Source organism: Nothoprocta perdicaria, unplaced genomic scaffold (assembly GCF_003342845.1).
Source record: "Nothoprocta perdicaria isolate Ctin4 unplaced genomic scaffold, notPer1 scaffold_22, whole genome shotgun sequence".
In the NCBI taxonomy this organism is placed as follows: Eukaryota; Metazoa; Chordata; class Aves; order Tinamiformes; family Tinamidae; genus Nothoprocta; species Nothoprocta perdicaria.
In genome coordinates this window covers 4992201-5004322 of record NW_020455415.1, presented here as the reverse complement: position 1 = coordinate 5004322, position 12122 = coordinate 4992201, and the positions used below count along the sequence as shown (strand labels likewise).

Sequence of the window (12122 nt, the reverse complement as noted above, 5' to 3'; positions counted from 1 at the left end):
TATCTACTTCATTTTTTTTAAGAATATATTAAAAAAGGGGAAGGGAATAACTGGAAATGACCTCCATAAAGCAGAGTAAAAAAAGCTGATCCCTGCAAATACATCATACAAAGAATTCACTGTAGCTGAGTCCAAACCAAAGACATTAAACAAAAATGCCACCTCAACTCATGGGAAAACACAGATTTACACTATTTGTTTTTCAGATCGCTCTTAACCAAACTATGCATTTCATACATGGTTTTTAGTCCTATAAGAATCTGAATGCTGTCGCTGAAAATGTGATGTTTCTAAAACATAACGGTGTAAAATCTTAGAAGCACAAACAAGCAACAATATTTCTACATGTAAACAGTTTAGCCGTTAGTAGCTGTACAAATACATGAATTTATGATCAGTGACTTATAAAAGAAAATGACCTAACTTATTTGTTGTCTCAAAAGAAATAAAAGACAGGAGACAAAAAGTGAAACACCTACCAAAAGTATACACACAAATAAATAAAACTGAGTTTCAGTAAAGGCTGGTCTTCTTCATGATCCGCAAGAATTCTTGCTCATTCACTTCCCCATCCCCATCTCTATCTGCTTCATCAATCATTTCCTGAAAGACATTTGTATTCAGAAAGTAGGTTAGATCCATTCACACTGGAAGGGAAGACAGTTTTACCTCAATGTTAGACCCACCAAGTTACAAAGAATTTACTAAATCAAAGAATTTACTAAATTTACTAAATATCAATAAGTCCATATAAAAATAAACATGCATACCTATGGAAGGGATATTTTCCTAACAGCTCAAGTATAAGGATCCCTTGGGATGGTATAGAAAGCACCTAAAACAGACTGTTGCCTTTACCTAAAATCTCATTTACTCCAAAATTGCTTCCTTCCCCCACTAAAACAAATTCCCATTCCTTATTTTCACTAGCTCTAGGACTTGTAAAACCTTTCAGAAAAATGGTTCAGCCCTCTAAAGAGAGAGAAGATTAGATTCAGCGACTATAAAGATTTTAGAATAATGAAAATACGAAAGCAAGTAATACATTAATATTCAGTGTCTGCTACACACAGAGGCAGCCACTCTGTCTTCATGCATGATATGGTTTCATATGTATGTTGTGCCAGGTACAAACCTGCAGCTCTTCATCGGTGAGATTTTCCCCCAGTTCTTTAGCTACGCGTTTGAGGTTTTTGAAAGAAATCTTGCCTGTTTCATCATCATCAAAGAGTTTGAAAGCTTTGAGAATCTCTTCTTTGGAATCTTTTTCAGCCTTAAAGAAGTAACCATAGGTTTTGGAGGGGGTAGTGGGAAATGGTTATCTTACAGGTAACACTCAAAAACTGCAGCTATAAAATACTGACATCGAGAAAACAACAACAGCAACAAATAATGTAATGAGGAAGTGTACATGTAAACACTAAGTAAAGAGAACCTTACAGTGTTCTTCCCTTTACACATACTCAAAAGGAGTTGTTAAAGAAGCTTATTAATTATAGGATTCTTTCAACCTTAACATAAAAAACATGACAGGGTAGTTCTCATCTTGCAATTAGTAACTTTTACATATTTTGTTGTTAAGATTAAGGTAGTATCTTTAGCTAACAGTAAACCCAMGGGAATGAAATCAATTTTGAAAATTGCCACAGACTTTTCTCTTTAACTTTCAAGATTTACATACCATTTTCTGTGTCATCACCGCCAAAAAGTCATTGAAGCTGATTTTTCCTGTTCCTTCCTTATCAATATCTGATATCATTTTCTTGATCTCTTCTTTTTTTGGTTCAAACCCTAATGCTCTCATGGCTACCTGCAAGGAAAAACAAATTAGAAGTGATGTAAAATTGTCAGAGAAAGAAGGATAAATTCTGAGAGCAAAAGAGTCCCAGGTTATCAATTGTCCTCCTTCCCAAAGCAGGGGGTTGGGGAGGAATAGAAGACCTAGACCCATGAAAACAAAGCGTATTGGTGCATTCTACAGCTTGGATAATCCTAACCAATGCAGTCCTCAGCAACAATTAGCAGGAAAGTAAAAGGATTTTCTTTTTTTTCTTAATATGCAGGAAAGCTCTGTTTTTGCTAATATGGAAGGAGATAAACAGGGAAAACGCAGAACAGCGTGTTTTGGCGGGCCTGTTTCCAGGGCTGCTTCCTTGCCTTCAGCTCCTTCACGTCTATGTTGCCGGTGCCATCCGCGTCGAAGAGGTCGAAGGCCTCGCGGATCTCCTGCTTCTGCTCCTCGGTGAGCTCCAGCTTGGCGCTGCCCTTCTTCCTCGGCGCCGCGCCGCTCAGCGAGGCCTTCTTAAAGCTGGAGGCCTTGGCACAAGAGCAAAGGCGGGTCAGGGCGGCGGCGGCCGCCGCRGCCCCTCCGCTCCCGCCGCACTCACCATCCCGGCGCCGCTAGGGAAGCTCCGCTCCGGCCCGCTGTCAATGCCGCCCGTCCCCATTGGTTAGAGCCCCTACGCCGTCGCTATGGCAACCCGCGGTGCCATTGGTGGAGAGCTGAAGGCGGGAGGCGCTTGGGTGATGGCTATTGGGCCTGCACGTGGACGGGGCGGATCTAAGGGGGAGAACCGCCCCGCCCTCAGCGATCTCGATTGGCCCAGGTGAGGAGGCTGGGGCCAATCAGCGCGCCACAGCCGTCTGGCGCGATGCTGGGCTCAGGCGCGCGGGAGGAGCAGGGGCCATGGAGCGCGGGGAGAGGGCCAGAAAGCTCGGCGTTGATTGGTAGCGGAGGTGGGCGTGGCCKCAAAGGGGCGGGACCCGGCGGTAGGTAGCGGCGCGGGCTCGGTGGGAGGCGGCGCGGGCGGGGGGYTCTGAGGGAGCAGGGCGGGGCGCTCCTGAGGGGCGGCTGAGGGACCTGCCGGGGGCACCTTGTCGCTCTCCACAGCTACGCGGAAGGAGGTTGTAGGGAGGCGGGGTCCGTCTCTTTCCCCAAATAACTACTGCTAGGACAAGAGGAAGCGGCCTCAGGTTGTGCCAGGGAAATTCAGGTTGGATATTGGGAAAAATTTCTCCTTGCGAAGAATGGTCAAGGCTGCCTGGGGTAGTGGGGGAGTCGCCATACCTGGCAGTGCTCAAGAAATGGGTAGATAAGGCACTTAGAGACATGGTTTAACAGGCACGATGTGGAAGGGTTTACAGGTGGGCTTGCTGATCTTGAAGGTCTTTTCCAACCACAATGATTCTGTGATTCTAGGCATGGGGCAGTGATAATTTTATGGCAACATCACCCTTTGTACTTGCCTGGCTGTACTCCAGCTGTGTTGGCACTGGTGTTCACAGCCATGGGGATGAAAGGGTTCAGGATCTGCTCCTGCTGAAGACCAAGTGGGACAAAATTTGTCTTAATGGCATTCTTCAGTACTGTGAATAAAATAATATTCTTCTCTTTTATAGAAACTTCATTGGTTACAGTGAATCCTCTGTAAAATGGCTGCACGCCTCAGATTGGTAAGTGGAGGATTTGAATTTTTTTTATGAAGGTTTGTCTTATGCAAATGTRTTTTCATAGATAAAGAGAAATGCCCAAGCTGCTCAGAAGGACAGTGGTTCTGCCACTGCTGACAAATCAATAGGTCTGGAGATTCCTTTACSACAGTGTCATTCCTACGTGCATTAAAACTATTCCGTATTCTAACACAGAAGCCCAACTGAAGTCCATGTTATCTGCTAGACCTTTGTAACCTCTTCTACACCTCTGTCACCATCTTCTGTGACTGTTAAATGCAGGAAGTTAAACATGGGAAAAATAACATTTTACTTGGAGAGCTGTTTAAACTCCATTAGGAGTGCAGTGTACTAAGCACAAGAATTAAGCTGTTCTGCTGCTTTCCTCTTGTTTCTGAGGAATGTTTGCTTCCTGGACTATTTTCTCCTAACCTCCTTAAGCTTACAGAAGGCCAGTGAGTCTCAGATAATTAGAAAACAAGCAAACAAAAAAAAAAAAAAGGTAGCATCATATTAGAAAACACAAACGAGCTCTTTTATGCTCATAGCACAACRTTACAGGCAGGTAGTAATTCTTATCCTAAATTGGATAGTAAAGCATGTGCAGCCTGGTTTTTTGCTTGAGTTTAACAGGGTACTTGGTGGTAGGAGGTGGACCTAAAAGACAGTAGACTACTTCACGTGCAAGTGGTGAGTTTCTGGAATTAGCTGATCTGAAGGCTGTTGAGATGGATGTGACCAGCCGGATCAAGGAGTCAAATGAGTACGTGGAGGTCCAGAAGTGGATGGTGAAAGGAAAAGACAGTGCTGGCTTTTCTGTCACTTCTAATACATTTTCTCGTGGATTCTGGGGCACTACAGTGGCAGTGAACTGCAGGAGTGTTTAATGCTCTAATGCTCTTTTGGCTTATTCTCTTCTTTTTTAACTGTCAAACAGAATTCAGGACTGTATGGACCTCTGGGCCAACACAGTAGATTTTCTTTTGTCTAATGTTTGTAATTAGAGTGAGATTGCACGTGCCATTCCAAATAAGTTACATTTTAATGTGAGTGAATAAGACTTTTCTCATCTATGGATGTGATATCAATGGGTAATTGATACTTCCCAGCAGAATCTTTGTTTAAAGATGTAGCATTTGGAAAGTTTCAAATAATTGCAGCCTTTGTTTAAATTCCCTTCGGYTCAGTAGAATAACTGCAGAGGTGGAGTTTGTGTATCAACAACAAGGCAAATCTATTTCCAACCAGGATAGAGAAGRCTTTGTACCAAAGCTTTTGCAGGCTCATTGCTTAGATATTCTCTCTTGCTGGTGAGGTTTCCAGACTCATTCTAGTTAAATGAGTGACCAGACCAGATTCTGTTAATTAGTAACTCTAGTCATTGATTTTAATAATCTTTTTAAGAGAAGGAAGAAAAAAGACTAATGACTAATAAATAAAGGATTACCTGATTGCTTGCTTGGCTTGGAGGAGCCCTCATCTCACATTACTTGGAATGGCTTTCATGCCGTGTGGCTGAATTAGCTCTGCTTTACCAGCAGTGCAGAGTTGTTTGCAGCCAGTCATCTTGCCTCCTGGGTGAGCCAGTTCATTATGTGGCACAATCCTCCTGAAATACAAACCACCACATTGGTGAGGCTGAACTCTAAGTTATTGTGATGGTACAGACATGCTTGAAAAGTCTTTTCATATCTGAACTTGGATTCCTTCAATCAACCTAGTTACCGACTTTAACAGCTGTGGTTGTGCAAGATTCCAGTCCATAAGATCTTGGAAAGTTTGGATCCAAGTTAGTGTGTGTGGTGTGGGGTTTTTTGTTTGTATTTTGTTTGTTTTTCTTGTGTGTGTACTGCTTTTTTGCTATGACACTTTTCTTTGCCGTCTCTGCAGGCCGGTAGGAAATGCGCAGTGATCGGTGGTTCGGGATTCTTAGGGCAGCACATGGTGGAGCAGCTCCTGGACAAAGGCTACTCGGTCAACGTGTTTGATATTCGGAAGGGCTTCGAGAACGAGAAGGTGCAGTTTTTCTTGGGAGATCTCTGCAGCAAAGAGGTACAAACTAATAACAGTAAGGGAGCTGGGTAAATGGGAGGGATGTCTGTTTAAACAAATGCTCGTTCAAACAGCTAGCCAAGCTTTTCAGGTTTTAAGGGAATAGGTGGCCATATATCCCTCTCCTTAGCTTTCTCGGTGAAGCCAGTAACTCTGAAGAGTTTTCTGTGGAATATTTAAGCAAATATGTGAGGCCTGCTTGGAGGTGACAGGAACAGAACTTATTTGTGTATTTCTGTTACTGTGAGCTCAGTTATACAGTCTGATTACTGCCACTGTTGGTAATAGCATGTAGGTGCTGCCTTAGCTCATCTCAGTGGTATGAGAGTGGCAGGGTGTGTTATTTTATTTTTCACAGTTAAGACAGGTTAAGACTTCTTGGACACTTRTGCCTTAATTCAGTTTTGCATATGAGCCTTAGCAAAAATGTTTGTAACCAAATGAAGAGCCAARTCCTCACTAATATGAGATACTGGATCTTAGTTTTATGGCAGTCATCTCAACAATGGACAGTGCAAGGCTATGGTCAAAAGTTAAACCTGCTGTATGCTAGATTTCTTATTTATTTATTTATTTTTAATATCCTATCTTGGATCTCGTGGCTACCTCTGATGTTCCTGGAAATAGCTATCTAGATAGCTCACAGGTCTCAAAATTCCCATATTGCTCTTTGGAAGAAAAGGATGTGGCACAATTTTGCCTAGCAAGAAGGATAGGACTTAGTGAAAATGTTCTGCAGGGATGATCCCATTTCTGCTGCTCACCTTTGTGAAAGAAATGTGATCTGAAATTTGAATGAGAGGGGAAAAAAAAAAAAAAAAAAACGTGTTTTATAGGCTTCCGTCTCTCAAAGTAGACACTGTTCTTGCTGTTTCATTATTGTCTTTAACATCTGCCTTCCAGGCCTTGCTCCCAGCTTTACAAGGAGTATCAGTGGCATTTCATTGTGCATCCCCAGCGCCTTCCAGTGACAACAGAGAACTATTTTACAAGGTGAATTTTATGGGAACCAAAACAGTCATTGAAGCCTGCAAAGAAGCTGGAGTGTCGGTAAGGGTATAACTCACGTGGGGACTGTAAGATGCTGATGTGGCTTTGCAGCTTTTGAACTATGGAGCAATTTCAGTCCTTTTGATAGCAGGGCAAAGCTTTCRGGGCTGCTGAATTCCTATTTGTTCCATGCAAGTAAAGAGAAGCAAGAGACTGATGTCCCACTGGGAGTGTGATGTAAGCTCCATCCCTGCTGGTCACAGAAAACCTGCACATCTCAATTTCCCTCTGCAGGAAAAACATTCATTAGAATCTGTCATAGTAGACACCTGGGAATTCCCCCAAGGCAGGAAGACTGACAAGTGGATTCTTTCATGCCTTCAAAAAAAGGCCAACTGTAAAGATAGTTTTTTTTTTTTTTAGAAGTATTCATGGCATCTATTACTTAAGTGAATTCTTTGATGTGTTATGGAGAAGGAACACATTTGTGTCATAGTCTCGGTATAATTCAATTTAGAAAGTCATTTGCCTATAAAAGCTAGAGGAAAACAAGATGCTGTTCAGGCATGTGGGTTTTTTCTCGTTTGTTTTGTTTTCCTTCTCTCTCTCTCTCTCTCTCTTTCCCCCCGCCCCCCCTTTCTGGCAGCACACGAGTTGTGCACCAAATTTTAAAGCACAGTATATGTGAAGGTCCCTAACTTTCGTCAGAAATGTTACTTGTAAAGCATGTGTTTTGCAATGTCTATATACAAGTATAGAGTTGATTAATATTTAGAATTAAATGATATACGTCATTTAATATTTAGAATTAAATGATATACGTCATAAAGGACCCTCGGTCCACAGTTTTTCCTCTCATGTGGTAAGTTGTAGGAAGTGGGCTGTGCAATGTTTACCCCTTTGCTTAGTCTGGGCGTTGTCGAAGCAAGAGCTAAGTCTTGTCAGAACTTGTTGGATCCACTCATCTTTATTATGATGTTGTTTAATACCTCCATGTTTCTGATTATTCAAATGAATCGCTGACTTCCTATTTTGAATCTTGTAGGGTACGGTGTTATATAACAAAAATCCATGATCAAAACTCCTTTTTGATTTTATCTGATACAGTATTKTTATTGTGAAAGTGAACAGATGTGTCTTAAAAGCACTCACTGTGTATGAATTTAAAATGTGTCAAGTCAAGTGGCCATTCAGCTTTCACTGGAGATGTTTCCCTCTTGACTGATTGCACTGGCAGCTTGTTGAAATGTGTACTTTATTTGCTTCTGAAGTGTTTTGTTACTACTTTAATAAGATTTCTTGCTCTTTCAGGCAAAAGTTTGTTTCCTAGTTTGCTTTAGGTAGTAGCAACTATGTCATAATTGMAAATATGGGAGTTTTTGTACCTGAATTTTCAGATATTAAGTTAACCCATGGTCTTTTAGACTTGTTTTTTTCTCTATAAAATCAATTGATTCAACATGACTGTCTTTACTCATGCTCTGTAAATAATGATCTTTTTTGTCAATTTTCAAACAATTGCTTTCTTTCGCATCTCTTGCAGAAGCTAGTGTTAACTAGCAGTGCCAGTGTTGTTTTTGAGGGCACAGACATAAAAAATGGAACAGAAGACCTCCCTTATGCAAAAAAGCCTATTGACTATTACACAGAAACAAAGATCCTCCAGGAGAAGGTATTTGTCATGATAGATTTAACACTCTTATTCTTAATGCTTCTAACTGACCTCCCTAAAATAGGACATCCGCTGAGGAGTGCAACACTCTTCAGCATCAGACAGATTTTTGTTATTCTACAGAATCTGTTTCATCAAAAAGTCTCACATTCTAATAGTAATGGCAATGGGCATGTGTTTCTGCTAAGATTCTCAACAAATTTCTGTGGAAAAAACAAGATAATATAGAAGTAGACAGTGATAAGGGCATGCTAGCTTAATAACATGTGATTAGGTATTTCTGTTGCCCCAAGCTGAAAATATTCTTGTTACACTAGATTTTTTTTAAAATACTTTTTATCTGAATGGTCACTACTTCAGACATTTGCAGATCACAAGCATCTGCTCTGCTTTTATAATTCATAATACCATACCAGTTATATAGCATGCCAAACAAATGCTTTTTTCAGTTGTTTACACTTTAATTGTGAACCTCTACCCTATTTAATGATGAATTAGGGATGTATTGCTAAGCCAAATCTTTCCAACCTTTTCTCTTGATTTGATTATGTTTTTTTTGTCTGCAGGAAGTGCTGGGAGCAAATGACCCAGACAACAATTTCTTCACTACTGCTATTCGCCCACATGGAATATTTGGCCCTAGAGATCCTCAGCTGGTTCCCATCCTCATCCAAGCAGCTAAAAGTGGCAAAATGAAATTCATGATTGGGTAAGCAAGCCTGAATAAAACTCAAGGCTTTCCATTAGTGCCATTTTCACTCAAAGTTATTTAAATACACTTTCCTCATCCAAGTTTTTCTAGTGCCATAAAGACCTGTGTATCCCTTCCAAGAAAGAGAATAGAATAGCAATTCAGCCATGAATGCCAGGAATGAGAATTATCTTCAGAATACTGGATTATAACAATATTTTCATGGCAAGAGGGTGTAATGAGGGCTTCTAATAAGCAATTCTGTTTGAATTTAATTGGACTCTTGGAAGTGTTCTGTAGATTTATTTTCTAATTCTGTGTAGATGTAGAYTAAACATTTTGGATTAAAATGTTTCTACTAGGACTGAATTGGCTTATTGCAGAAGTAAGTTAAAATTTCATGAGCCAAGAAATTCATAATTGAAAGCTTGTCCTTAAGTGATGCTATGTGCTAGTTACTGCTCTTCTTATTTGGATCATTCTTCTGAGAGCTCTAGAATTYGAGTGAACACCTAGAAATTTGGCAACATGCAAGGCTTAAAAAAGAAGCAGGCTTAAAACTCTTAAAGGAGCAGAAAGTTGAGGGTCTCGCTGAGCTGATACAATAACAGCTTTGACACAGTTACAGAGTAAAGATGTAGAGGCTTCACCTGTCTGACGGGGTATGGTCTGAAACTGTGGCCCAACAGATGGGGAGAAGAAACTCAAAACAAATTTATGTTGCATGGAAAATCTTTTTTGCCAAAACCAAATTTACAGATTATTTTTCATTAAACTGTCTTTTTTTTCTTTTCCTCCTTTGCAGAGATGGAAAGAACTTGGTAGACTTCACCTATGTGGAAAATGTGGTGCATGGGCACATTCTAGCTGCAGAGCATCTTCAGAAAGATTCTCCCCTATGTGGGAAGGTAAGAGAGGAACTAACAAGTAGTAGAGGAGTGGAAGTCATCTAGCCAAACTTCACATGAAATCCTCACCTGTTTCCATGTGTCTGCTCTGTAGTTAATGCTCATTTCATCTGTATTTAATATCTTGGAGATGGGTGGAACTAGCTCACAGAGCTCCATCTTTTCTGTCTRTGAATATGATTGGTTGTACATCTAGTGACTGTTCCTGGCAAGCCTGAAGGCCAAGATGTATGAATATACTTTAACTTTCTTCTGTAATGCTCCTTATGGAAGGAAATCAAGGCAAAATTCTTGGCACCCTAGATATGTGCTTCAGAAATGTAGTCCCTTAGYTCTTGCAATACAGTTCAGAACAGCAGAAATTACTAAAGATTTTCATATTACCACTGTGCTCTGTCCACATGCAATATGTACAGCCAGGATGCTTTAGCTTTAGTGGTTGCATGGTACCATATGATTTGTATCGCTGAGGTCTGTAATCTCAAAGCAGCTAGTTTTCTTAACAAAGACGAGGTCTGTCCCTTTTCAGATAGAGGCAATTTGTGAAAATCAGTTTGTTTTGGAAGCCTTTTTTCATTCAAGTCCAGAATATCAGTCTCATCAAATTGAACATGAGTTGGGCAAGCACAGAGAAGAGCTTATGCAGACTGTAACATTTTTATCATCTGGCTTTCTGTCTTCCTCTCTTTCAGGCATTTCATATCACAAATGATGAACCTGTTCCTTTCTGGGCGTTCATGTCCCGTATCTTGACTGGCTTGAACTACGATGCACCCAAGTACCACATCCCTTACTGGCTGGCCTATTACCTTGCCCTCTTCCTTTCTCTTGTGCTGTTGTTGCTAAGTCCAYTGGTCACCATCAAGCCCACTTTTACCCCTATGCGGGTAGCACTGGCTGGAACTTTTCACTACTACAGCTGTGAACGGGCCAAGAGAGACATGGGCTACAAGCCAGTGGTGAGCTTGGATGAAGCGATAGAGAGGACTGTCCAGAGCTACCCCCACCTCCGCCRGGCTAAGGCCTGAGAAGTCCTGGGGGGATTTTTTTCTACTTGTTTTTCCACTGATTTGGCAGATTAACACAGAAGCAACCTTCACTAATTCTTTGGAAAAAGGAATCCTCCCCAAGTCCCTCCTCATCACAATCATCAAGAAAGATCTCTCTAGATTGAAAAAGAAACTTCCTATAGTAGCTGTCCAGTAGTCCAGTAACTGGTTGTTCTGAAACAGGTGCTGAACCCTGTGGGCTATGGCTGAGCAAAACACCCTGCTGTGCCCGTCTCAATTCCAACCTAGCAAATCAGCATTCCTTACTCCTCTGTCTMCACCCTTGCCCTCTGTTTTGTTGCTCTGGTGATTCCACCCACCTCTGCTCATAGCTGCAGATTGGGTAACAAAAAACTTACAACTAGTTCCGCTCTGTGGTTTGGCCTTTTCTATGAAAGAGAAGCTCCTTCCAAAAAGGAGTACTGCCACCATTTCCTTTAAATTATTGAAGCTGATGTTGTTCTGGAACTGTTTTTGGATTTCTCTCTGATTAATGGGTGATTTGACTACTTTGTAAGGTATGAGAAGAAAACCTGAAGAATGGCATGCTAGGCTTGTCCTTGTAAGGAAGCCTGTGCCTTTGTCTTTTGCAGAAGCCTATTTCTATTCACAAGTAACACCAATAAATCAAGAAAAAAACTATTTCCTAATCTTTTGTTCCATCTTTGAAAGGGTAAAATCTGTTCCGAACAGCTTGGCATAAATAGGATTTTAGTCTTATTTTAGTCATTACCTTTGGAGCAGGAAGGGGTGATGGTGGATTCCTGCCCCCCCGTTCCTGCTGTGGCTGTTGTCAGTTGGTACATACTATTTTGTCACAGTTTGTCCCTCCCCCTTAGAGATTACACTGTAGGAAAGATCTTGCCACACAAGGTTGCGCTTTGTCTGATGTGCCACCCTCTGATACTGGTGATTTGCTTTGACCATTTGTTGGATAAAAGACTTTCCGATGAGAAAATGGGTACCATAATGCTGTTTCCCAAGCTGTTTGGTTTATAGCAAGTTTGCTTTGCCCCATAATCTTGCTAAGTGCCTCAGTTTGGCTTTCTTTATAAACAACAGCTTAGGTTAGGGTTGGAGCTGTGCTCTGTTCCAGCTCCTGTCTCTCCMGGAGTCTTGGCACTTCAGATGTGAAAATGCATAGGAGGTGCCCCACTGTGTGCTTGGACTGTGCCTACTTCAATGAGCCCTAACCTCCCCTAGGAGCTCGTGTACTGCTGCAATCCCATAGAAATGAGTTTCTTGACTTAAAAGCAACACTCACGTGGTGGAGCCTTGCCTGGCTGAGGGGTTGTTTTTCTGCCAGGGCT

General features: G+C 41.4%; 2 protein-coding genes across 3 annotated transcripts; one reads left to right on the top strand and one right to left on the bottom strand.

Moving 5' to 3' along the window:
* Window positions 1-6: 6 nt before the first annotated feature.
* Window positions 7-3289, bottom strand: LOC112947041 (centrin-2). The gene is made up of 5 exons (XM_026039046.1): window positions 3257-3289; window positions 2158-2400; window positions 1682-1810; window positions 1136-1273; window positions 7-603 (listed from the first exon to the last, which is right to left on the bottom strand). The coding sequence occupies exons 1-5, from the start codon at window positions 3287-3289 to the stop codon at window positions 514-516; spliced, it is 633 nt and encodes a 210-aa protein (XP_025894831.1). The 3' UTR covers window positions 7-513.
* Window positions 2885-11402, top strand: NSDHL (NAD(P) dependent steroid dehydrogenase-like). Of its 2 annotated transcripts, none has more exons than XM_026038968.1 (8): window positions 2885-2993; window positions 3400-3453; window positions 5341-5502; window positions 6406-6552; window positions 8036-8164; window positions 8731-8873; window positions 9661-9763; window positions 10456-11402. In XM_026038968.1, the coding sequence occupies exons 2-8, from the start codon at window positions 3433-3435 to the stop codon at window positions 10789-10791; spliced, it is 1041 nt and encodes a 346-aa protein (XP_025894753.1). In that variant the 5' UTR covers window positions 2885-2993; window positions 3400-3432; the 3' UTR covers window positions 10792-11402. The 2 variants fall into 2 exon arrangements, with proteins under 2 accessions (XP_025894753.1, XP_025894754.1); XM_026038969.1 differs by having other exon boundaries at window positions 2886-2904.
* Window positions 11403-12122: the final 720 nt, after the last annotated feature.